Source organism: Phaenicophaeus curvirostris, chromosome 1 (genome assembly GCF_032191515.1).
Source record: "Phaenicophaeus curvirostris isolate KB17595 chromosome 1, BPBGC_Pcur_1.0, whole genome shotgun sequence".
Classification (NCBI taxonomy): domain Eukaryota; kingdom Metazoa; phylum Chordata; class Aves; order Cuculiformes; family Cuculidae; genus Phaenicophaeus; species Phaenicophaeus curvirostris.
The window spans coordinates 139,804,912-139,831,758 of NC_091392.1; the positions used below are offsets into that span (position 1 = coordinate 139,804,912).

Here is a 26,847-nt window from a genome sequence, read left to right on the forward strand (position 1 = left end):
TGCCATGGCCAGCTCCACTGAGCATCCCTGGTTTGAATGGAGCAGAGCCTGTCTGCAGAGATCCAAGAGACTGTGCTCATACACCATCCCCAGTTCCCTTGTATCTCTAAATAAGATTCCTTACTGTTAGCAGGGATGCAAGTGTCAGTACAGTACCCATGTACATCTACCTCCTGGACCAAACCCAACTACCCTGCCATCTTTGAGCACTGAGGCGTTGTACTTAAGAGGAAGACAACTAAACCTCCTTCATTCATTCAGTGGATTAGAAGCCATCCTTGAACTTCTGGCCTCTAGCCAGCATAGCTTTTCATGACATGCTATAGGGAATTAAGAATTATTACTTCTGTAGCTGGCATTAGAACTGCCCAGCAGGTATCTAGGCTGGTAGTGTGTGCGTGTAACTTAATAACTCTTTTCCCATATTTGACCTTGCTTTTAATTATTTCTACAAAATATTCTGTTGCTACATATAATGCTGCCTAGGTCCATAAAATCTCCCGCAATAGTAATATAACAAGAAACCAGCCAAACGGGACATAAAAAATCAACATTTACCTTTATTTCTATAACCAAGATTAACATTCCTTCTCTTTAATACTGAAGGAAATGTCAGGGCTTTTTCTCTTTTGCTTGATGAATTATAGCAAGTGCAGTAAATGCTCATGCAGCCAGAAAAATAATAACCTGTTCCTCCCTCTGATGTGGCACCGATTGCTTCTTCGCACCCTTTCTGCTGCCTATCTGCCTGTGCACTGGCTGCTTTGCTTCACTGCCCTGCCCTCTCCACCCTCTGACCATCTCTCCACCCTCCCAGCTCTATTGATAATATGTTTAACGTTTACTTTGATGGTATTCCTTGAGGCTTTTCAAAATCCTTCTGGGAAAGAAGTCCATTACAAAGAAATCCATAGGGGAAAGACAGGGAGGAAAGCTAAAGCTGAAAGGGCATATGCATGTGTATAATATGCCCCTGTAGGCTTTGCCTTGCCGCAAGCCTGATGATCGCTTAATGCAAACCCTTATTGCTGTAAATAGGGAATAAATATTGTTTTGTCCTAAAATACATCTGGGCTAATTCAATAAACCCTGACTTATTGGGTGCTACTTGTGTAAACACCTGCATATTAAATCACAATAAATTACTAAAGAGCTGTCAGATCAGTAATACAGATATTCCCAAGGCTGAAATCTTGTCTATAATTTGTCCCTATGCATTTATTTACTGTAGAGGCTGCCAATGTTGCCTAACACAGGCCAAATGATTCTGTGTCTATACACAGAAAGAACTTAAAGGTGACTTGTAGTAGCTAATAAAATATACTCTAGGACTGTATACTGAGCATGGCAAGGATCATGAACTAAAACCGTATTCAGACCTCACATACCTAAAATATGACTTTTCAGTGTTGTTTTTCCGCTAGGGTTAAAATTACCTGTGTCCTAACAGATGATTAATGTGTAACACATTTGACACAAGGAGTACACGTAATTGCATTCAGACAGATTGTTGAGTTTTTTTTGCAATGCTATTGAAGACTGTACTACTTCTAAGCATTTGTAGCTTATCTAGTAATGTCACCTCCTGCACTTGCATGTTTGGGTTTTTTTGCATGTGTGTCTTACTGTGTGGAGAGTTAGAACCTTTACCTTCCCCTACCTAGCCTACTTATGCATTGAAGCATCCCTTTAACTTTAAGGGTGAGCTTCAGATTTCTGATGCAGGCTTTTTGTTTAAATATGTGATTTTTAGTTTTATATTGCATGTTTTGCAAGGTTTCATAAAACTATCCAACATTCCAGTTCTATAGTCTTAACTAGAAACCAACAGATGTGACTTCAACTTTATCTGTCCATACAGAAAGACTATGTAATACCAGGAAAGATAACTTATTCTTATTTTTCATCCTAATTCCTTCCAATAGTTTTAACCTTATACACAAACCTTAGTTTAACCTTATATAGAAATAATGACACTTTCCTGTGAGATATTTTCGTATTTTCAAGTTTGGAATGAAATGGATGTCTGGTATATAATTTTTTAAGTTGAGTGTAAATATCTGTGGATGCTCAGGTTTATATTGGCTTTGCTGTAAATCAATGTTGCTGAAGTAAATAGACAGATTTGAGCCCTCAGTGACCATGTAAAATACTGATGGCTACTCAGATGAAACTGAGTCTATCTGGATTGGAAGAGGGAAGGGAAATCAGTTAATCTTAAATTCAGTAATTTGGTAATCATTACTGTAAACAGGGCTTTTACTTCTTAGTATGATCACTAGAAGACAATGCATAGCCACTATTAAACCAGGGCAGATATAGATGATAAAGGCAAAACTTAATCTTGCTAGGATTAGTGACTCTGAATTGATACAACTGAAAAAATATGGAAAAAATGCTGAAGTTAGGTGGCTTCAGGGAGTAGCAAAATGCCTCGCCTGGTAATTTTCAAAAGCCTTTAGAGACACTGATTGCACCTGGAACCTCTGATTTGATTACTGAAATAAAAAATGTCTACTGTAGTAGCTTCATCTGTACTTTAATTAAGGGCTTTGTTTTTAAATATAACCATCTGATCCCCTGAGGTTATTTTTAAAGTAAGCTTCTGGCAAAGCAGCAGTGTGGTGGATTAGAGGCTTGGAATGGGGGAAAAAATCATCATTGAGCATACAGTTTAGAATAATTTGTGCATATATAGAAAATACATGTGTATGCAACATCATGTAACAAGATATAGGACTGGATTTATTAAAGCCAAATGGAAAGATATTTCCTCTTTTAATATTCTAGATCTCTTTTAATATATGTAATGTAGATACTGCACTGCAGTCTGATTCACTTAAGTACCACAATAGCACATCAATCTGATATTGTCCAACGAAAGCTCCATTTTTTCTACAAATGTAAAACCAAGTTATCAACTTAGCTGTCTGCATCTACTACTCCATCTAACAGTGGCTGTTCTGCTTGATGTGGGTATAGAAGATGTATCACCCATCAGTTCACCATTCATCATGGAGCATGCAAGCATGAGCTGAAAAGCAGCAGTGCCAGATAAAGCACACTCATGGAAAATGAGCAGAAGGGGAGCAGCAGGGTAGCAGACTGGGCGTGCTAATGAGCAATGTTAAAAGGGGCGGGATGAGGAAAGGTGAATGATTTGTACAAGACATGACTGAACATGAAAAGCCACATAACGGCTTTTTCCAGTTTTATTTCAGAAGACAACTTACAGCTTCCAAATTTTAATGGGCAAGCATGTGCATCCATGGGGAAATCTTCAAGCTGCATGGGACATTCAGCAGAGATGGTCAATCTGTACAGGAGTAAAAAGAAAACACATGATTGTTTTTACAGCCCCTCCCCTTTAGGCCTCTTGCTGCAATACATGAGTGCTGACACAAGCAAGCTTCTTCTGAAGATTCCTTGCTCCTGCTGAAATCACAGCAACCCCTTGTTAGACTGAATGCAGGATTAACCAGGTGGACCACTATGTGTGTATGCTGAAGGTTTAATCTAGTAATGCTGAGACACATGAACTGATTTTATTTAACCAAGTTGTTTCAGTAAGATCATTCTTTCTTCTTAGCACTCAAAGGAAGTCCTGTGCTGGAGCTTCTGCCCCATGCACCTTATTCTTATATACTTTCCGTAGATGCTGCAACTGGACTAGGAATTTGACTCCTGAGTATGGCACAGTTACAAAGAAGCACTGATTTTACATATAGATGTAACTATTTAAATACACAAATAAAAAAAATGATTAATAAATAGAAGTATGTTAAATATTTATATCTATACAAAAAGTAACATATAAAGTCAATTATATATCTATATTTATACCTATATCTATGTCTAGCACTACAGTCAGTTTTCATGGAAATCACACAGTATCAGTCAGTCCCATTGTGAATTACCTGGACACCTTGTCAGGAAAAAATGTCAGGTCATTTTGCCCAGCATATTGCCTGGGGAAACAATTTTATCCTGGGCCACCCTGCCACTATATGGGAATTCTTGAGCTATAGTGGATGTACAGGTAGGGAAGGAAAAACTCTTAGGAATAAAAGCTAGACACATCCTGTGCACGTTCTGCACAACTGATAAAACAAGCTGAACACAAATTAAAATCTAAGGTAAATTTCTGATCAGTGCAATATCAATTATATTGGTATCAAATACATCAAATATATCAAGACAGCCAAAGCTTACTTTTCTAGGTGTATGCAGCACATAGTACTATAAGGACCTGTTTCTGATTAGGTCATTTTAATATTTGCATAAAGCAGGTGGTTTGCTCACAATAGTGAGGATGCAAATCTCATTTTATATTATGAATGCCCTTGTGGCTTTCTCACTTTATGCTGCTATTCTGCCTCAAAGGTGACAGACCAGAGACATGAAGTCCTCACAGACTGCCCTGTGCGGGAGTGGTGTAGGGCTCTGCTGGAGGCTAGCCTTATTTCTTACCAAACTGCTGCCTGGGGTGCAAAAATCTGCAAAGAAATCCATAATACCCTACTACCAGAATGCAAAAATACTCTTTCCTATTGCAACAGCCACACATAGCCATACTTCATGGCTATATATACTTCCCATTTTATATTAGCATGCTAAAGTGACTATTATTGCAAAAAGAACTTCTATCCAAAGAGACTGTAAAGGGTAACAAGCTGTCCGTGTACAGATGGTACAGCCTTCAGCCAGTTCAATTCAATACAATGCAATGATGCCATGCTGGGGCAGTCCAGCTACATGGACAACAAATTTGGGGAAACAGCTCCAATATCTGCCAACGCATAGAAATTCTGGAGCTTTACCAATAGCTGGAAATGGCAACATAAGCACAGAGAAATCCAATAGTAATGTTGGCTAGAGATGCTATCATGAGGATGGGCTGGGAAATAGGGAGGGAAACAGGCGAACTGCTAACAGTAATAGAAAATGTAAAGAAAAAAATCCAGTTAAGAACAGAGATAAGGTATCATTTGGTAAGAGCAACATGAAGCCCACAATATAGAAAATAAATGACTAAGGCTGCCCTCAGGCAAAACAAAATTTTAAAATCACTAAAATATGGAGCTGTCTGCAGTGGAGATTGCCCTTGGACACCAGAGCCAGCAAAGCCACAGTCTGAGAGTGCTACATGGACAAGTTTAACAAGCTGGTTTTAGTAGCATTCCATCCAGAACTTGCATCCTTTTCATAAAAATCTCTCTAATGGGTACTTTAAAGCAAGGCTGTCATCCCTCCAGTGCATCATTATATTTTCTGTACTAAGTATTGCAAATTTAATTATCTTGATAAATTCCGAAACCTTGCTTCAAGTTCCATAAGAAAGCTGGTGTGTTTTACTGCAGTCCATCGCCTGTCTCTTTTTCTATGAACATTTTAAGTATGCTGTTTCAAAGGCTGCAGTTTGACAACTTCTTAATACACATACTTGTAATCTGCAAATCTCAAAGGAGGGGATCCCTATATCCCTCCCACCAAGAGAGAGCAGCTGTGGAATCAGGAAGCAAAGGAAGATTCAAGGTAGAATTATGAATAAGACCTTCTGTTTCATCTGATTGTCCTATGAATTGTACACTGCTGCCTGCATCTCTGGAAATAACCCTTGTATGTAATGAGGGAGGCTGTAGACATTCCTCAGCTGTAAATGCGGAAAAGGAGTGAATGAGGTGCACAAAGACTGTTTCGTAGTGGAACTCAGTTAAATCCCTGCAGATATTATTTTTGCCTGTCTTAGATGAAGGGTAGCACATAAGTCTGGAGGGCACCTCACTGCCACTAAGAAGCCACAGAGACCCTGTTGGTGCTACAGTTACTCCTATGCCCCCTCTGAATTATTCATCCACCAAAAGGCTGCACATCCCTTAAAAGGATGATGCCTGGCACCTTCTTCTGGGTCAAGCCCAGGGGTAGGAAGAACAAAGTTTAGCAGCTGAAAATGTGCTTGGGTACAGCCTTTTCTTTCATTAACAAGAATTCTTTGGATGGAGAAGTTCCTTTTGCTTGTTATCAATCATATCTGCATGCTTCTTTCCTCTTCCTGTGCCTCCATCCTAGGGTCACCCCTAGTCTGGCCATCTTGAATAAATGAACTGTCTATACCTATCTGTTACATGCTGTTCTTAGAAAGTATGTCTTAGGTAATTTGGTATCTCTTAGGTATCTCTTAGGTAATTTTAAAATGCTCAGAGAACACTCTCTTAACTACCTCTTACAAAGTGTGCATTACCTGAGGCTTGTGAAGCATCTTATAATGGGCAGCACAACAGAAAAATTGACTGTAGGTTCTGAGACACTGCATAAATGTCACAACCCTGAATTTCTGCAGAGCGCTCTGTGCCCAACAGGAGCTGTTTTTCATTACTGTGTGAAGACCTGAAAAACAGAGTCACTAAATTGACTCCTGGTTCAAAGAGACTGGATTTTCTACTGCATACAGAAAAAAAAAGGAGCACAGCAGCCATCTCTTACACGCAGGGGGCTAGGAGCACAGGTCACTGCACACAGATCTGCCCCTATGTGGAGAGTACAAACTATATATTCATGTCCTAGCTCCAGGAGTCACAAAGAAATTGATATCTAGACCTCCTCCTTCAAATATCACCTGGGGTGATATTTGCACACTTTGGCTTTTAACACTGTGTTAAAGCTTAGGTACCATTTGCATACCCTAGTTTACACAGCTGATTATAATGAAATTATTCCTAGTTTGCATTTATTGAAAGAATAGAAAGGCGTGAAAGAATAGAAAGGCCTTGGCGTGCATATATGAAATAGTCTTTGCCTAATCCTTTTCATATGGTCACTCCAGAACAATCTTGCTGGACTCACTGCAGCAGTTATCTGAGCTAGAGACAGTCCCCAAACCAGGATTTTTTCTGTCACAGCACAAGCCCTGCTCAAACTGCAGTTCTTTCCAACAGAAACATTTAAAAGTTTCCTTCCTCCACCATTGTTCTGTCTTAATAAAAGCCCTAGGGGACTAGTTTCACTCAAAGATTTGGCAAGATTTTAAGTGGCTGTTGAAGGTCCTTTACAATGGGAGGATGAAACTCAGATTTTATTTAAGTTAATAGTAAAATTCTACCTGACTTCAATGGGGCCAGTATTCACCCATTATATATAACAAACCCAGTTTACAGCTACTGGTTTATTATCAACACCAACATATCAGTTTCACAGTGCTCCAAATACTTAACACTGCTATCCAAATGCCACTCAATCAACAAAATGCTATAGCAAACCTTAACTATCTGAAAAAAAAAGTTAGGTCTCCAAACTACATCATGTATCATACATAACAGTATGTGAAAGCTTCATCAAAGCTTCATTAAATATAGCCTTTACTTTATGAACACAAAAATCATTAGTGAAGTTCTGTTTCAACAAAATATAGACACATATGTGAATGTCCATCTACGAAAAGCACAATTCAAGCAGCAAGACGCGAGACTTTTTCATTCGAGAAAAGTCACCTACAGCTATTTCCACTGGAGAATTAAGTACAATGAAGCTTTCAAGAGACTGCGGCTTTTTAATGAGAAGGAAGAGAGGTGGCATTAAAGTCAAGCATGTGGGAATGAAATAAATGCTGCTGTTTGGGACCCAGACATCCACAGTGACTGTACTTCAAGGAGAGTTGGGAGTCCTTCAGCAGAAGTCCCAGAGATACAAGACACCCCATCCCTCACCAGCCTGTTTTACAGCACTAGAAGGTCCTCCACACTGTTCCCATGATTTCCCTCAATGCAAGGAGCATCTGCTCCAGCTCATGGGAAAAGAGCTGGGAGACTGAGCAAAGCTATCCTCTCTCTGCTACCCTAGAAGTGCAGAAAACACTTTCTGGAGTTATTATCTGCAGTCATCAGGCAGGAGGTGAGGCTAGTCAGCTGCCCAGGGAGGCAATAAACAACCACAGTGACTTGTTTTCTTATCAGCTACTAGCTTTAGTACACAAGCAAATTAAAACAGAGAGCTTTAGAAGTTGAGGGGAGCAGAAAGGCAGATTCACAAGTCACTTTTGGGAGAAGTTAAGACAACGAATAATAAGAGATACCAAAGGGGACATAAGGGAAGTTTTGTTAGCTCTCAGGTGTTGGGGCCAGAGAAATACAAAGCTTTTCTGCCTATTTTCCCTAATACCCAAACTAGCTCCATCTTCTTAGTCGTTTATTTCTGTGCAACGCCCTTGCCCCTCATTAAAGGAAGCATTTCAATGCCGTGCTTTGGCCCTACCTGTGCTGGCAACCAGCACCCGCTGTGGGGCTCAGGCTGGAAGAGGGGCAGAAGAACCAAAGTGCCAAAGGCCAACCATCACAGTTTTCCTTAAAAGAAGGCAAAAGGTGTACTTGAAACTCATCTCAACTATATCCCAAATATGCCAAAAAACAGTGAAGTGGATCCAGCCTTACCAAAGCTTTATCCCACCCAAAGGGGCTGACTGGCTCCCTGCAAAGGGAGACTTCAGCATCAGGCAAGACTCTTCTCAGGAGCCAACTCCAGGAGGAGCTTCCCTAAGTACCTGCTCTGACAAGGACTCAGCAGAACAATATCAGCCTTTGCAGCATCTCCATTAAGCACTCTCATACACTCATGCAGATAACAGAACAATGGACAATTGTTGGTTTGGGTTGGTTGTTTGTTTTTTTTTCAAACTGTGAACATGTTAGGTTTGTGAAATTACTCAGTTAGCCTTGACTCTTTTGCTCTTCAAAGGGATCCTAACAGGCTGAACCGATGGGCTGAGACCAATGGGATGAGGTCCAATGAGACCAATGGGATGAGGCCAAATGCCAGGTCCTGCAGCTGGGGCACAACAACACTGTGCAGCTACAGACTAGGGGAAGAGTGGCTAGAAAGCTGCCTGGTGGAGAAGGACCTGTGGGTGTTGGTTGACAGCGACTGAACATGAGCCAGCAGTGTGCCCAGGTGGCCAAGAAGGCCAATGGCATCTTGGCTTGTATCAGAAATGGCGTGACCAGCAGGTCCAGGGAGGTTATTCTCCCTCAGGACTCAGCACTGGTGAGACCGCTCCTCGAATCCTGTGTTCAGTTCTGGGCCTCTCACTACAAGAACGATGTTGAGGCTCTGGAGTGTGTCCAGAGGAGAGCAACAAAGCTGGTGAGGGGGCTGGAGAACGGGTCTTATGAGGAGCGCCTGAGAGAGCTGGGGTTGTTTCGCCTGGAGAAGAGGAGGCTGAGGGGAGACCTTATTGCTCTCTACTGAAAGGAGGTTGTGGAGATGAGGGTGCTGGCCTCCTCTCCCAAGTGACAGAGGACAGGACAAGAGGGAATGGCCTCAAGCTCCATGCAGGGAGGTCCAAGCTAGACATCAGAAAAAAAAAATTCAGAGAAAGGGTCATTGGGCACTGGCAGAGGCTGCCCAGGGAGGTGGTTGAGTCACCGTCCCTGGAGGTGTTTAAAAGATGGGTAGACAAGGTGCTCAGGGACATGGTTTAGTGGTTGATAGGAATGGTTTGACTCGATGATCCTGGGGGTCTTTTCCAACCTAGTGATTCTGTGATTCTGTGACTCGGGACACAACTATTCAGGACACAATTAGTGAATAGCCCTCCCACTGTGATGTCTTAGGAACACTTCTGTAACCAAACCGTTATTCCTTTTCAAAGGGTTTCAAAGGAAGACTTCTTTAAGGCCCTAGCACAGTAAGTGTGCAGTCCAAGGAACTGCTGTCTTCCTGCATTCCTACAGTAAATGTAAAATGTGCTTATATTGAGCATACACACACGCGCGCGTGCACACACACACACGCACATGTAAAGACCTTTCTTGGTTCTGAAGCACTTCTCATAGTCCTAAGAAACCCGTTTCATAGTGGTGATAGAGGGTTACATAATATAGCACAAAAGCGGATCCACATTCAGTCACGATATTGAAAGCTTTAAGTTTCAGTTTGAATCCTGTCCTTGGCTGGGTAACTGCAGCCTGACTCAGGGGAAAGAAGTCATTACTCTTGGTAACTCAAACACCGTCTTGTTCGAGAAGCCGTCATTGTGTTGGATAAGAGGAAAAAATATGGACTCAAGGCCTTGTTCTGCACCTCTGCATGGGATGTGGAGGCATTTCACTGCTTCTTATTTATAATGCCAGTTGTACACTCATTTCCTTGGGATCCACCATACACAGTGAATACAGAATAGAAATTAAAATTAAAGCTACGTGCTGGAGTGAGTTGGTCTGCAGAAATTTGTCTTAGCTCATTCTTCCTTTATAACCACTCTGCCAAGAATACTACCCTTACCCAACTTTCCTGTGATGCTTAGATGCATTATTTGTATATGACACAAAAATGTGCTTTGAAAATGCCACAGGGAAGGGGCTATGGAAGACTAAGAGCCTCACTTACTGATGTTTTTGTGAGCTGTGAATACATAATTCAGATTAATGGTGTACTTGACAGCAAAACTCTCATTTTAAGCAAACCAAATCCTTAGCATAGCTTACATTGAAGTGAGAAAACAAGACTTGAACTGCACAGATTAAGAGCAGGTTATCCTGAGATGATCTGAGGTAGACAAGATTGATCTCAAAAGCTACACCACGGCAAGAATGACCTCCCCGCATGGCATGTACGTTGGCATACTCAGAGCATGCACTTAGATAGAAGCAGGGGGTATGTTCAGCCTCTAGACAGAGAGAAAAGCAATGAAATAACCAAGAGAACACTTAAATTATCTGATCTTTGATAGATTTGGGACGTTTTAGAAAGAATCACATTTCTAGCTCCTGGTAAAGGTTTACAGTGTTTTTCATTCTAGAGTTTTCCCTTAATATAGATAAAATCAATGGATGGAGCAGAGTTTATGCCTATCCATCCTTCTCGTGCAAGGTGTCTCATGAAGCCCATGAGCAAGGTAAAACCTGCTAGAAGAAGCTTTATTCTTTATCAGACTAACTGGTGCAATAAAAACCCCAAGCCCAAGTTGGCAGTCAACTCCTTTAGGTTTTCTGTCTACAAACCTTACTTTTCTGAAGAAATTTTAGACAAATACGTTGATGTAGGTAAAATGGGAAATATCTCAACCAACCCATACTTCATTATGTCACGCCACATGTTTCCCCGAGTCTCCACATGCCACATGTTTTGACCATGATCTCCTCATCAGCATGACCCTTTGGTGGCATGTTCAACTACATGCTAACTGTGATAAACACACTTGTTCTCTCAGTACTGTGTAAGACAGAACTATGGGCATCTGTTTGGCTCTCAAGAGAAGCCATTCCCAGCTACTGGCAGAATCAGCCAGTGAAGGCAATGCCCAGTGCCACTCAACAGCACAGGGGGTCATCCAACCCTTGCTTTCAGGGGAAAATAACTCAAGTACATGAGGAAAAAGGGAGCATAGAAAACTATTGATAGCATCCTAGGTGATGGAGGCTAATGACTGTGATGGATGTGGCATAGTGCACCTGTCCTCCAGTTTTGATACCAGCCGCTAGATGACTTGATCAGTACAGGTTTTTGGACTGCCAGTATGGCACACATTCCCTCCTTGGATGAGTGTCACCTGGCTGCACTGCCATCCTGTTCTTTTCCTCCCAGTTCATACAACCTTTATATTTCTATGGACAGGGACTAACCCACAGGCAGTATTTCCAAATAGAGAAAAATTAGCTGGATTTAGACGGTAATAAGGGGCAGGGGGAACCAGGTGGACAGTATCAGACCATTTGATCTCTCCTCTGTCTAGACTGGGATGCATAGGCACAGGAAGGTAGTAGGAGGGATTACAACCTGGAAACCCTACATACAGAGTCGAAATACTTGGTTACTTTACACAGTTCAAATGAATGATCTAGAGCCCCAAGACGTCACATCACAGCCTCCTTTCAGCAACTTGCATTTCATTCCAAACTCTTCTTATCCACCTCACATTTCTATGTCCTCCTCCCAGGTCACCTCTCATCTGAATCTCCTGTGTTTTGTGTAACTTCAATGTTACTCCAGACCTCTGTGAAAATGGCGTCTGCAGTGATAAGACAAGGGGTAATAATCATTTTAAACTAAAAGAGGGTAAATTTAGGCTAGATACAAGGAAGAATTCTTTACAGTGAGGTTGATGAAGCAGTGAAACAGGTTGTCCAAAGAGGTGTAAATGCCCGGTTCCTGGAAACATTCAAAGTTAAGTTGGACAGGGCTTTGAGCAACCTCATCTAGTTGAGGATGTCCCTGCTTATAGGGGAGGGGTGGACTAGATGACCTATAAAGGTCCCTTCCAACCCAAACTATTCTGTGACTCTATGACCAAGTGATTTGACAATGTGCTTTTTCACAGGGAAATGTGCACATGCCTATTTGTATGCACCCCTACTGGTACACAGAAAAGGGTGTTTAGCCACCCAAACAGGATATTGTTATTTGGGGTTTTTTTTTGCATTGCCTCTGAAATCTTACCTGCTCCTGATCAATATAGCCATGAAATACCAGACAAGCGAGCAGGCTATAACTGCCCACTGCTCCAGGGAGAGAGCCCTTCACTCAGCTGTTTCACACCATAAACAGACATTAAACAGGCCTCAATTTACTATCTTTTTGCTATTTATACTGCCACTATTGCTAGCATCCACTACAGCTTAAGGGCCTGTTTGCTGTAGTACAACCAGAGAGAAGGAAGGGACAAATGTCCTAGTGACATGTAACTGTCCCCATGCAAAACCACGTTCAACAGTGCACTTGGCTCCTTCTCTCCACTTAGATATCCCCACGGCTAAGATGGAGTCATGCAGCTGGATGGGAGCTCCCTGTTCCTTTCAAGATCATTGGGTACTGTTTTTCCCAGGGCATGCACCCTTGTGCCCTTGCTTGCAAACAGGAATGACAGAGCTGTGCCTCTACCTCAGCAAAAGGCCAGCTTGATGACACCTTCAGAAGAGACAGAAAAGCAAAAGGAGTTAGAATCAGAATCATAGAATCATAGAATAGTTTGGGTTGGAAAGGACCTTAAAGATCATCCAGTTCCAACTCCCCTGCCATGGGCAGAGACACCTCCCACCAGACCAGGCTGCCTAAGGCCCCATCCAACCTGGCCTTGAACACCTCCAGGGATGGGGCAGCCACAACTTCCCTGGGCAACCTGTGCCAGTGCCTCAGCACTCTCATTGTGAAGAAATTCTTCCTTACATGTAGTCTAAATCTGCCCCTCTCCAGGTAGAACGGATGAGAAACATTCTACTCCTAGACTGTGCAAACCTAGAGATAGCAGTTTGAGTCTACTTGATGATGATACCAATTTATGTAACTAATGTTTTTAAGATACAAAGTTAATGGCAAAAACATTATGTAGCTCTTTATTATTTTGACTTAGAAGGTTTTGCAATTTTTATTTGTCTTTTAGCTCAATCTCCAAGTCAAAACAATTGTTTGGGTTTTGGTTTTTTTTACATGGACAGGACACATGAGCGCATTAGCCAATGAAGAGGTGACTGTAGAGCAATGAGACAACCTTATGAAGTCTGACTGTGCCATCAAAATAATCCAGGGTTTTATCATCTCTTCCAGTATCAAAGAGTCCCAGTCCAAATTCTTGACAGGAGTATGCAAAGAGAAGCCTTGCTCGCAGAAATTCTTCCAATGCTTTTATACTGGATGTAGTGTATGTAATGGGTACAACCTCAGGATTTTAGCTAGAACCTGGTGAAAAGACTTGCTTCGTTATTTAGAGCAATCAGAGAGAAAAAACAGTTTGGGGTTTTTTTAATTACATAAACATGACTAAGATATAAATTTGCATGTGCAGTTTCAGGAAATTTTAATTTAACAGTAGGAATGGAATGTCAGGTTCAGTATCAATATAAGATATGCTAACACAATAAGATCTCCTAAAAAGTAACTGAGATGTCTAAAGGCAATGTCTTAAGACTTCTAGACACCAAGACTATCACACCAAGACTCTTTCCTGTAGAAAGGTTGGAAAAGTCAAGTATAAAGGAACAGAACGGGGCAATGAAGACTATTCCTATCCATGCCAGTGAACAACTTCACTCAGCTATATAAATTAGTATTTCAATTTGATGAAGCCTTCAGAGAAGGTCAAATTACCAAGAATTTCCTACAGGATAATTGCCATACTACAATCTAGGATTAATTTCTCAACACGCTATAATGCATTCATCTAATCAGATGTTTCAGAAGCATCTTGGAGCAGGCCCTTCCTGTCTTCTTTTCTGAAGTAGCCTGGAGCTGCTCTCCAGCCTCCTTAAGCCCTTTATTCCTCACATACATGCTTTTACTTTCTGACTACCTCAGGTATCTACAACCCAACCTGCAGCAGCTCCCAGTTATTCCCGAGTGAACATCATCAGTACCACGTATCCTCCTCCCCAAAACTCTTCTATCCACATTTCTTGCAAAATGCTATCTCACCTAAGCCCTCAAATGCATCTTCCTGATCCTGCACTCCTGACTTGACCACAGCCACCCAACATTGGCCAACAGCTAGCAGGGCTCTGGCATCCCTCTCTAGACACTCCTTTCCTCATCCCCCTTCTATGAGCTCTTCCCTTCATCTAAACAAGCAAAGCCAGGATTGCAATTTATTGGGGTTTCTTGAGCTCCTTCTAAAGTGTGCTATATTCCCTCCTAGACCCATCTAGACAAAAGTGGAGGACTGAGCCCAATTTAAGTGTGTGTCCATGTGCTAGCTTCCATAACCTTGGGCTGTCTATTATATGGATAGTAAGCTGTGCGAGTCTTCCACAACACAGCAACAGGACCAGCTGCTGCCCAGAACATCCCATAGCTTGAAGCAGCTGGCACATGACCAACCTCTAGGCTACATGATTATGGAACTAAGGAAGTAGGATGGGACTTGTGACTGAATACAGACATCAGTAGTAACAGTAGTTACCCTATGATGCTTTTTCTGCCACTGTGAAAAAAACAGAAACCCCTTCAAGTGTGAATGGAGAGAAATAAGCATCTTTCATACTAAAATAGACATCTGAAACAATGCAGACAACTAACTCCTTACAAAAGTCTCTCCCCTGCACTGGGAACAATTCTGAGCCAAGAGACTCAGCTGCAGCCATCAACATTACAGATGAGTAAAATTAGCTGAGGTGAATCCCACCCATCCTGCCTGATGCACTCCACCACAGCATATTTTAGATTGCTCATTGGCAGTCTGATGTTTCAGCACAAACATAAATGTACTTCAGGGAACGGTATTTCTGATTAAGCAGATGAAGATTTTAATTTCAGTTTAAGTGAAATGACTAGGGAGTTAGCTCTAATTCTATTATCTCCTGATAATAATAATGAAAAAAAAAGTTAGCATAGTCATAACAATTCTTCAGCATCTACCAGGTACTTCTGAAGGCCCCAGCTGCAGAAGCTGGGACCCATCTGCAGATTTTGGCAAAGATGGAGTGACCAGTTCAGTTCCTGGGGATGCTTAGGGGATATCAGTCAGGGCACTGCTTCCCTCTGATTTCTGCTCTGTCACCCTGTCCACTCCATGTACGCTTGGGATATCAGGTCAACTCCCTCTGGTTCATCCTTTATAAAACAGGGGGATCTGGCAGAAACTGTACCAGCCAGCCCCAAGGGAAAGATGGATCTGCCTCTGTGCTCAGTTCAGATCTGAAACTTAAGTCAGACCTTTTATAACCCCTCAAAGTGCAGGCAAATATCTCCCTCATCCAAGGACGGGCTGGTTCAGGTTTGAGTTTGGTCTTTTAATCAATTCTTCCCTTGCTGTGCAAGTTCCTGTCTCTGTGATGGAGATCTCTGCGGGGCTCTGCCCACTTTTATTAGCAGCAGAATAGTCTATTGTCACGCACTCTACATAGAGACTATATTTGGGCAGGTCGTAATTGCTCATTTTGAATGTATTACACCACAGTCTCCTCTGAAGTCTTTCTCTCCCTGTGGGTAACTCCAGACAAAACAACAGATCTTGGTTCCTTGAAGGACAACTTTTGAGAAATGGGGCAATGTGCAATCAAAGGAGAGAGACTGGAACTGATAGGTTTGGTGTTAAAACAAGAATCCTGCTGCTATCCTCAGGGAATAGACCTTCATTTCATATATCCCTATTTTCTCTCACTTTGTCAAAATCTGAATTGATGAAAAGCAGCTAAGAGTCCTTGCTACCACCGCAGTGTTTCATCACCATGCAAGACTCAGCCCAATGTGAAGAAATAGTTTGTTTTGGTTTTTTTTCCTTCCAGCTTCAGGCTGTTTGAAGCTTAAATGTGAAAGAGAAGGCAGTAAGTCTAACACAGGGAAAGGAAATACATATTTGTATGGCTTGATAGCTCCTAATTAATTTTGTAATATGTATACAATGCCCAAAAGCATTGCCAGATCCCTTGCTGTAAATATAAATGGATGCATAAATGAAATCTTCCCTTTGAAATATGAACAACGTATTCAAACTGAACAGAAATGTTCCTGTCTTGGCAGCAGGCTGATTGAAAACCAAGGGTTCATTTTAAAGGGTAGACTCAGTGGTCACTCCTTGCTCAGGGCCATAGAAGCAAACCTGCATCTGGGAAAGGCTGCCTTCTGCCAAAGTCAGTCGTTGACAATCCATACATTTTTCATAGAATATTTTCCCCCTTAAAATAAAGAAGTAAACAAAACCTGTCTTTCTCAATGGAAGGCTTTAAAGTAGCATCTTATCTTCCAGTCAACCAGTTTTATAACCAATAGCTCTACAACATAAAATGGTTAGCTTGCTAATGAAGTGCTTCACGTAAGAGTAGACTTCACGTTAACATGCGCCCAGGACATGTGTACACTTGCACATACACAATTTTAATGCTCAGTGCTAATGTAAGAAACAGTATTTTCAACTGAGATAAGTCAGTGTATTCACTACAGAACAGCAAGCAGTGTGGTTATGCTGCCATCAAGTGGATAGCCATCCTACACATTGCTGAATTTTAAATGTCTTCCAGGAGTGACATAAAACTGTATTTCAGGGCTGTACTCAAAATTTTGCAGTTTCTTAACACTATAGCGAAAAATGTCTGCAGTCTCCATCTGATAAACTATACATTTGCAGATTGATGGCAAAGATTCAACTGTAAACACTCCTAGGATCTCTGGCAACCTTCAGTTGCCATAATAACACAGGAAAAATCTGTGTACACTCTTCAGATGTATGATCGTGTCATATTTAAAATCCCAAATTATATCAGATGCCTGGTAGCTATAGTGGTAGCGAAAGTGCCTTGGAGTTCATTCAAAAAGATAGCGAGAGTGGAGCTCCAAGGAGACTAACCCTTGTGATGACACAAAACCACTTTTCAGTCTGTACAAGCTGATAGAAAAATCATTAAAAATTCCCTATGAACTGCTAGCCAAAAGTTCAATTATGGTTCAAAGGTTTAGCTCTAGTGAACACGCTCTTCTTCGTACAAGTTCTGGAAAGAAAAAAAAAGAAAAAGAAAAAGAAAATAGAAAAAGAAAAAAGAAAAAAAAAGAAAAAGAAAAAGAAAAAGAAAAAGAAAAAGAAAAAGAAAAAGAAAAAGAAAAAGAAAAAGAAAAAGAAAAAGAAAAAGAAAAAGAAAAAGAAAAAGAAAAAGAAAAAGAAAAAGAAAAAGGCAGATTTGCAGCTTTTTTCCTGGCAGTCTACAGTAAAGTTTATCTGAGCTTCTGTCTTCATAGCCAAATCCCACTGAGTAAAAAACTTCAGCTCACTGAGACATGTTTGTTCTCTTAGCCTGAAAAGGATGCTCAAACAGCTGTCCTCATTTTTTCAGGATAGTTCTGTGGAACAAATGAGCTTCATGCTTTTTATAACATTTATTTCTCAAATAAGATAAACTAATATCTTTTAAGTCTTTAAGTGAGGCCTGTTGTGACAGGACAAGGAGTAATGGTTTTAAACTAAGGAAGGGTAGATTTAGATGGGATATAAGGAAGAAACTTTTTACAATAAGGGTAGTGAAACACTGGAACAGGTTGCTTAGGGTGGCAGCCTCATCCCTGGAAACACTCAAGAGTGGGAAGGGCTCTGAGCAATTTGATCTAGGGGAAGATGTCCCTGCTTCTTCAGGGGTGTGGACTAGATGACCTGTAAAGGTCTCGAACAACCCAAACCATTCTATGATTCTAAAGGGAAATCAACTTTCAGCCTCTACCGACAAAGCTACTTACTGAACAGATAAGGGAAATATGAAAAGGGAAATATGAAGAATATTAGCTAGTTTTTTTCAATGCTCTTACTGAAAAAAAAGGCATTTAAAAGTGGAGACATGGACAATACTTCCCTCTAGGGGCAGAAAAAGAATTTGCAAGATTCAATTCTGCAGTGAATCATTTGTAAACCACATAAGCAAAATCAAACAAATAGGGCCTACCAAACCAAAGACAATCGGAATTATTAAGCTGTTCCCTGCAGAGAACACTTCTGCCTATGAAACCTGGTTAGAGAACATGCTGTATTCCTATACTCATGCAGAAATGTTTTAATACTGCATGTATATAGAAGCCCATTTATTAGATTTCCCTAGCAACATATATCCCATCAGCCTCTGAGCTAGACAACATATGACCAAATGCAATATGCAAAGAATACATTTTTCTTTATAAGTAAACACATGTATCATGAAAATGTATATACTGACAAGTGCTAAAGCTGGAAGTTTGCTCAGATGATCATACTCAGCGTATTTGGAAGTCAAATAAGATGGAGGGTCGGCATTGGCATGGCTACTTTCCTCCTCTTCATTCAGGCAGCCAGATGCGAGGTTGCAAAAGCAATTCAGGCATCTCTGTCAATGACAGAGGGTCCAATCCTCCCTGCAAAGATTACTCCCACGTACAGTCTGGGAAGCTCACAGTTCCTCCTTGGAAACGAGGGGAATGCAGAGCTAACAGAGGGTTGTCTCCAAATCCCCAGATCCTGAGGACTAAGTAAGCCTCTTAGGAGCTAAAGGAGATGGGGCTCAAGCCCCGGCTAAGACCCAGTACATTCAACCAGTACACCAGCATAGAGACGAGCAGCTCTCCCCTCAGAAAGCCCAATGCTGCCTATCTTTTCATGGAAAGCCATGCTAGGTAGCGCTGCTGAGCTGTTACTTTGATCAGGACATGCAAAGGCAGCTGAAGGAGCCGGCTGCATGTCACACCTACCTCTGCACAGGTTGGGATGGGAACTCCAAGCCACCTCGCTTGCTCACGCTGCTGAAATGCTCATCACAAAAAACTTCCATCCTTAAAGTAGCACAGCTCTATGCACATCACAAAAGTAGTCTCCTGACTTGTGTTTAAACAGAACAGCACAGACACCCTTCTTTTATTTTTAAAGTTATTACTTGCAATAGTGGAAGGCAAGCTATTTAAAAAGCTTTGCACTCCATTTCTTACCATATACACCATGGTTAGCATGAATATATTTCCACACACATGCACACCCACACACAATACTCTACCAAAAAAAAATAATCATGTAGCATGTTTTTTAGGTTATAAAAGCAGTCTGTGTCTTTCTGTAGCCTACAAAAACATCAATCCCAACGAGCTTCCCCTCCTGTGAAAAACAGGGGAAAAGGGACTGCGTGGGATGATGAGAAAATCTGTGTAAAAGCAACTTTTTCTCCAGCTGCAAATGCCGAATAGGGCACTATGTTTTCCTCAATATTAACTATAGCCTATGGAACCTAATGTGACATTACTGTGCCATGGTCACAGAAGAGGCACTGCCATAGACTAACTCAGATTCAGTGGCAAGCTTACTCAGGTCTCACTCTGCTACCTCAGGGGGCTCAGCTGGTTGCCACATTTCTTTAACACTGCAAAACCCAGTGCCTGCAAAGAAATAGCATACCAGCTGCAAATCTGCCACACAACGTAATGTTTTGCTCCAGGCTGACTGCAAGCCTGATCTGGACTTTACTTACACAAGCAATTTACACAGATAATTGAGAATAGCCTCTGTAGCAGTCTCTGGAGGGGTACTAGTGTAGTCCTAGAAGCAGTTACACAGGTTTTAAGGTTGGTGTTACCAATACTTCTGTGAAAATAAGGTTTTCTGATAGTTATTCTGACTTTTATTCATTTAAGCCTGTATGTGTATCCTCATGTTATTCCAGTTTACTATTGCAGAGACCATTAACTTAGGGCTAGTAAGAAGTGTAATACACATGGTAGAACTAAAAATGAGGGTTTTTTTCCTTCTTTTAAACATGACCTCATATATACCTAAGTCTTTTTAGTGCTACTGCAGTTGCAACTGTGATGGTCTAAAGCTGTAAGGACTTACATAGGGATACTTCTTCTAAATCTGTTTTTCTTTCAGAAGGGATTTAAATAGATAGATAGATAGATAGATAAATAAATAAATGAAGTTGAAAACACTTGAAAGAAAATCTGGGAAGCTTCAGGTGCCTTCACATGAAAGTGTAATCCCTTTGAGCCCCAACAAGTGTTAACCACTGGGCCCCCAGAGTAAATTCATGGCTTGCCCTCCCAATATACAGCACCAGGTGGCTGTCGGCTTGGCCCCGAAGAGCCACCCTTTCATCTCAGCTCCCTCCTTCCTTCATTGGAGGCTGCCTGCTGAAAACTCAGGCATATCAGCACCTAACTTCAGGCTTTCATCTCTCTTTTCAAGTGTTGTCTGCATGACTACACTCCTGGAGAAAACCCTGTTGAAGACAGACAGCAGTCTTAATTACTACAGGCTAATTACCTTTAATGAGCAAATTGCAGTACACCGATGTGGAATTTGGCCTGAGAAGAATTTCAGACAACCCTCTAACATCACCAATATTATGTCTTATACCTAGGTTATGCAATGATGAAGCTTGGCAGTATCCTCTAATCAGATGAGAAGCATGACCCTGAAGATCTGAGACACCAAGCTGTGTCTCTGCCAATATCATATGCCAGCTTTGTTTTCAGGAAAGTACTTGCTAAAGCAGCCTCATAGTGCTGCTATCTTATTTCATTTAGCCCTATGATGATTTGCGTTGTAGCACTACTAGTGAAATTGAAAAAAATAGTAATAGAAATTCCAAGGGTTCAAGATGTACTGCCCCAGAACAAGATCTCTGTTTCTGGCCTTGGAGACAGTCCGGCAATCAGCACTGCAGCTGCAAATACAAACAGTAAGAGAGAACAGACCTTCATAAAAAAGCTGGACTGAATCATCAAATCTGTTGAGAATATGCCTTCCATTTAATCAAAGGAAATATTTAAGCACTAGCAGTCCTCAGAAGCTACAAATTAATTGGTACTTGTAGGCAGTGATTATGTTTTCCATTTTTCTCAGCATTCACATAAATATGTGTGAAAGATCGGTTGCCTGGCTCTACTATGAGTGGGACAAGTGGGGCTCCCCAAAAGCATTTGCAGAGCTAGATAGGAAACAGCATCTGAAGAAACTGATCCTGGTTATTACCTCATGGTATAGAGCAGAGTGCCGTCATCCTCCAGGCGCAGAAGTTTGTTTGGGGTTGTCATGTTGTGAGCAATAGACTTCTTGCCATTGTGGAAAAAAGTGTCTGGGGTCCAAATCTTGCTGGCAAGGAGATTGTTAAGAGGGAGACGTTGCATAGGTCCTTTGAAACGCAGCCTTTCATCTTTCCAGCTTTGTCGGAAAAAAACATCAATGGTGTATTCCTGGCACAAAGAAACAGTCAAGGTATTGCAGGATCGGAATAGAGGCGATGGTTCCAAACATTACTTTTGCAAAGTAAATACAATGGGAGTTGGGAGCCATGAGCTCAAACTTACCATTTCTGTGTCTGACACAGGGCCAAAACTGGTAACATAGATGTCTGTTTTCACCTGAGTTATTCTCTCTGTAATAAATACAGGCTCTGCATTAGTAATTGCTTTAAGATGCAAATATGTGCTTGTGATGCATTTCTCTATTTACAATTTCTGAATCACTCAAAAATCTGCAAAAGCCTGAAATTAAGATGTTAGGGAAGGAATTTCAGTCCTTATCAAATGCAGATGTCAACCTTTGGCAGCCCAGGCTCTCTTCTTAAAATCAATGGAAATAAACAGGCCCTTCAAAGATGCAGTTACTCTGACTGACAGGTTTTCATCATAGACTCACAGAATGGTTTGTGTAGGAAGGGACCTTAAAGATCAACTAGTTCCAACTCCTCTGCCATGGGCAGGAACACTTTCCACTAGATCAGTTTGCTCAAAGCCTCATCCAACCTGGCCTTGAACAGTCCAGAGATGGATCATCCACAGCTTCTCTGGGCAACCTGTTAGTGTCTTGCTTCCTTCACAGTAAAGAATTTCTTCCTAACATCTGATCTAAATCCTCTTTCAGCTTAAAAATGTTAGCCCTCATTCTATTGCTACACTCCCTAATAAAGAGCCCCTCCCTAGCCTTCCTGAAGGCACTCTTTAAGTTCTGTGAGGCTGCTATAAGGTGTCTCAAGAGCTTTCTCTTCCCTAGGTTGAACAACCCCAGTTCTCTCAGCCTGTCCTCATATGGGAGGTGTTCCAGCCCCTGATTATCTTCTTGGCCCTCCTCTGGACCTGCCTGAGCATAGAATCATAGATAGAATCATTGAATAGTTTGGGTTGGATGGGACCTTAAAGATCATCTAGTTCCACCCCTCTTGCCATGGACAGGGACACCTCCCACTAGAACAGGGGGACAGGGACTAGAACAGGTCCATGTCTTTCTTATGCTGGAGACCCCAGAGCTAAACACAATACTCACAAGAGCAGAGGGGCAGAATCATGTCCCTCAGCCTGTTGTCTACAATTCTTTTGATGTGGCCCAGGATATGATTGTCTTTCTGGGCTGTGAGCGTACATTGCTAGCTCATATTCGGTATCTACTATAGGATGTAATGACTGTATCTCAGAAGGACCTATTCCCCTCTGCTGGCATGGGTGATGTGCCCAATTTCAGACATCTATATTATAGATCTTGAAAGTAGGTGAAATTAATTCTGCCCTCAAGTCTCTAAATCTTCCTGGCATCTTTTCAAATCCAGGACTAATTTAATTTAAGGGCAAAAATTTCAGAAGTTTGTTACATAAGATATGAGCATCGAGCCCTATTTTCAAGCATCTCTGTGTAAAGTGAGAGGAGAAGTATAGAAAGGGATGAAAGCAACGTGTTGGTCTCACAAGAGGAAGGGGTGGGGGTAGCCAGACTAAAAAAGGGCCGGGAAGAAACATAACAGATGGCTTACACATGGGGAGAAGATGAGAGAAATCTGGGGGAAAGATAGCTGAAGGAGGGCTCAACAAGGTTAGGACGGCAAGCAACTATTCACATGTTATTGTTTTAAAATAGCTGCTGTAAAGGTTATCAAAATGACATGTCAATATGGATTTGCTGTAGCTGTCTGAAAATAGATGGTTCGGGGATCTGTTTTTAACAGAGATTTTTGTCACTGGCATAATTTTATACATGCTGACCAGCGAGGGAAACTTGCAGCAACCTACTAGCACCCTGTCTCACTTACCTTAGGGAGTACCAGAAAGAAAAGCAACAGAAAAAATGCATCACACATGCTCTTCTAACCCAACCTCAGATGACCTCAATCAATATAAGAGGATGACTTTCAGCGACCTTTGTACTGTGCCCCATTTGCCAGGCGACAAATCTAATTTCTTGTCTTTGTTTAGCTAAGGAAATACAACTTTCTTGTCAGTGTCCATGCGGAGAGGCGTCATGTAGACAATGGTCCCACATTAGAGGGGACAGGCCACAGCAAACACATTATCCTACCTCCCAGTCCTGGGCGCAGCCGGTTGTCATAGCCATCCAGCAGACCATCCAAGATCCTGGTGAATATAGTGATGTTATCATTTGCGGGCTCTTTTCCTGATGCTGTTGGCGTTTGTGAGAACCTTTTTTATGCAAACAAAAAGAAACACGTCAAAAGCCATGGTGACCTCAAGGGGCTTCAACCTCGACTTTGTGATGGAGCCTCCAAGACTCTGCCCTCTGCTGCTGCTCCAGCTGGGCTGCCTGCTATAAGCGACCGTAAACAGCTCTCCCAGGAGGAGGAGGACTCGAGGAAGGATCCATGCCATGGAGGTACAGCCCTGCGGCACTGGATCGGGAGATGCCTAAGCCCACTGACCCTCTTGCCATAATGCACAGGGAGATCCCCACCTCCTGTGCCACCCGGCCCCACCTCAGCCCCACCACCTTCCCCACACCAGCACGTCTCCATCCTCTGCTAGGAGTAAGGTCAGCTCACACTGCCAGCAAAAACTGTTAGTGTTTTTTCCCTGGGATAGCTCTTCAGTCTTTGGGAAGTGCACTACCTGGCAGGGAAGCTCCATGAGCCTCATGGGTTTGCCTAGGGACGCTCCTTCAAGTCTGCCTGAAGGTACTCTTTAATCCTTACATGCCAAACTGCTTCTAATTTCCACAGTTTATATAATTTATTGCCAGAACAAAGGATGAACTCCAACTTTATTTGAGGACAACAAACTCCCATTGCATTCAAAAATCTCACCCTAAATCACTGAGGCATCTGAAATAACATACTGCAGTACAGAAAGTAAGGTTCTTCTTTTCTCCTCTCTCTTTTGCATGTATTATTCTTTTGTTGTAGTATGCAAATAACAGCAATGTGTAGGGGGCCTCATTCCACATCTTTTGGGCCACATTTGTTTTTATTCTGAACTCTTTTTTTAATTTCAGCATTTTAACCATGGCTCAGACCTAGAAAGCTGCTCTCAACTCATGGCACAAAGATAACTTGCATTTTTATTTAAAGATGCTTAGGGAGAATCCCCAACCTACTACTGACTTTGCTTACCTAAAGAACAGGCAAATAAGTTTATCCATAAACATGCTTCACATGCAGTAAGCAATGAACAACTCTTAGGATAGCAAGTCTGCTCACATTCAGTGTTTATTCAAGTTGCAGTCTTTGATGCAATTCTCAACAAATGCTCCAGATGCAATAGGGCACATCACTCCACTAGGAACCGTACTGTGCCTCATGCACCCTGCCAGCAGACAGGAATCACACTCCAAAAACCTGAACTTGATGTGAGCCAGTCACCCAGAGATAAAAAAAACCCCAAAATCTATGTTTATTTACTACTAGTCCCTAGGGAAATAAATCAGTGAATAAATAGAGAACCTTAAAGCATTCCTCTGATCAGCTTGCCTTGCAGAATGCTTGTAACTTATGCACTAGGCTTATCTAACAGAATAGAATTTATACAAAGAAAGACAAAGGACTTCAGCCTGGTTTTATCTGCACAATATCTACACTAATGGGACTTCACTGATGCCCGTATAACGGGCCTGGAAGTTTTAGTGATATGACATCTGGCTCAGGTCTAGCTGCTGGTGGCCACATAGCCCCTCACAGACACAGGGACCTCCAAATACTATGCCTGTTCCCTTTACAGCTTGTGTGCTTCTGCTAGAAAAGAAAAGAATTAAAAAGCCTTTCAGGAAAGGGGAGTGACGCCAGGCAATGGAAGAATGGGTCTAGCTCCCAGGAGAACCAACGCACATGCAAACAAACTCCTGGCTGAGGAAGCTCTTTACAGCCACAGTGACATCAGCACTGCTGTGACCCTCAACAAGCTCAGCACTGGAAAGCCCAAGGCCACAAAGTAGTTCCACTTCCTTGCAGGCAGAGGCATAGCCACAAATCTTGCATATTTTTCAGGTCAACCTCTCTCCATGGTCAAAAGACCAAATTAATTCTGTTTTCTCTGCTGTGACCACAGCCTCTAGAGAGTGACCGAGGCAGACAAGATTGTGGACATGCTTGACTATAATGAATTATTAACTATAGTTAATTCTGCAGATGCAAACTGATTACAGAAACATTAGACATCCTTCCACACTGGACCACTCAAGACAAAAAAATAAATATTTCTTTGTCAACTGTAATCAAAGCAAAGGGATTCACCCTGTAAAGGTGAGTATCAACAAGCAACAGCCTAACAAATACAAACAGGAGAGAGAAGTTACAAAGGTTGTTCATATGCAGCAACCATAACTAGCACTTTGCTAAGTTCTTAGAATCCTAGCTTCTTTTTTTCATAAGGAAGAGATATGCATCACGCTTTCTGCCTGCTTCACCATATCAACATCAGAACCCTTTTTTATTTTCCAGTGCAATTGACAAAGAAGCGGAGAGATCAAACTTCATTTCATTCCTACAAGTTTCATGAGAAGCAGTGACTAGACAAGGGGAGAGCAATCTAAATTAGTGCCTCATTAAGTAAAAATGTGAGGTCAGCAGTCATCTATTCCCTCTGGCTTGCTGGCTGGGCCAGTCAGCACTCATGTAGCTCAGGAACAGCCTCAGCAAAACCAGCCCACCTCCTCTCTGCTAATTAAGAGATATGGAGGAGACTTGTGGGGTGATTAGGAAAGATCCTGGGAGAAAAAGACCACAGAGTTAAAATGTAGGTGTTACAATGGGAGATGGGAACAAGAGAAGCCAAATGTGGAGCCGGGATTACTGCAAAGGTATGGTGCTGCGAGCACAGGATACAGAGCTTCACTAGTTTCTCTGCTCTTGAAAAAGCTTGTTATTTTTAGTGCTTACGGCTGAATTCAAAGCCAATTGAACTCAGAGGGAAGATTTCCACTGAACTATTTTTGTGAGGATGGAACAAAATATCCTTAGTTCTCATAACCACTCCTCTGAACCTAACTGGAGTAATTGATGCTGCTCCTATATCAGCTAAATACATCTTTCTCAAGAGTAGTATACACGCATCAAATAACAAAATATTTTTATATTTCCACAAGAAGAGCTAATTAATACACAAAAAAGGTGGAGAAACAACTAGGGTGAAGACTCATGAAGAGTCTACACTTCATCTGCAAGACTGCAATCCAATTTAGATTTGGCAGATCACTTCACCCGAAAAAGAAGGCATCTGATG

At 41.7% G+C, this 26,847-nt stretch overlaps 2 protein-coding genes across 2 annotated transcripts in view; one reads left to right on the top strand and one right to left on the bottom strand.

The window, feature by feature from the left end:
• The window catches only part of GABRA5 (gamma-aminobutyric acid type A receptor subunit alpha5), a 58,278-nt gene that overhangs the window by 25,711 nt on the left and 5,720 nt on the right, over positions 1–26,847 (bottom strand). Inside the window, exons 3-6 of the mRNA XM_069876112.1 lie at positions 23,699–23,820; positions 21,721–21,788; positions 21,386–21,606; positions 3,234–3,316 (exon numbers count right to left, since the gene is read on the bottom strand). Of these exons, the coding sequence (XP_069732213.1) occupies positions 3,234–3,316; positions 21,386–21,606; positions 21,721–21,788; positions 23,699–23,820 (494 nt within the window). The remainder of the gene's footprint in view (positions 1–3,233; positions 3,317–21,385; positions 21,607–21,720; positions 21,789–23,698; positions 23,821–26,847) is intronic.
• GABRB3 (gamma-aminobutyric acid type A receptor subunit beta3) overlaps positions 1–26,847 on the top strand; it is a 193,053-nt gene that overhangs the window by 17,516 nt on the left and 148,690 nt on the right. The gene's annotated exons all lie outside the window — the stretch shown is intronic.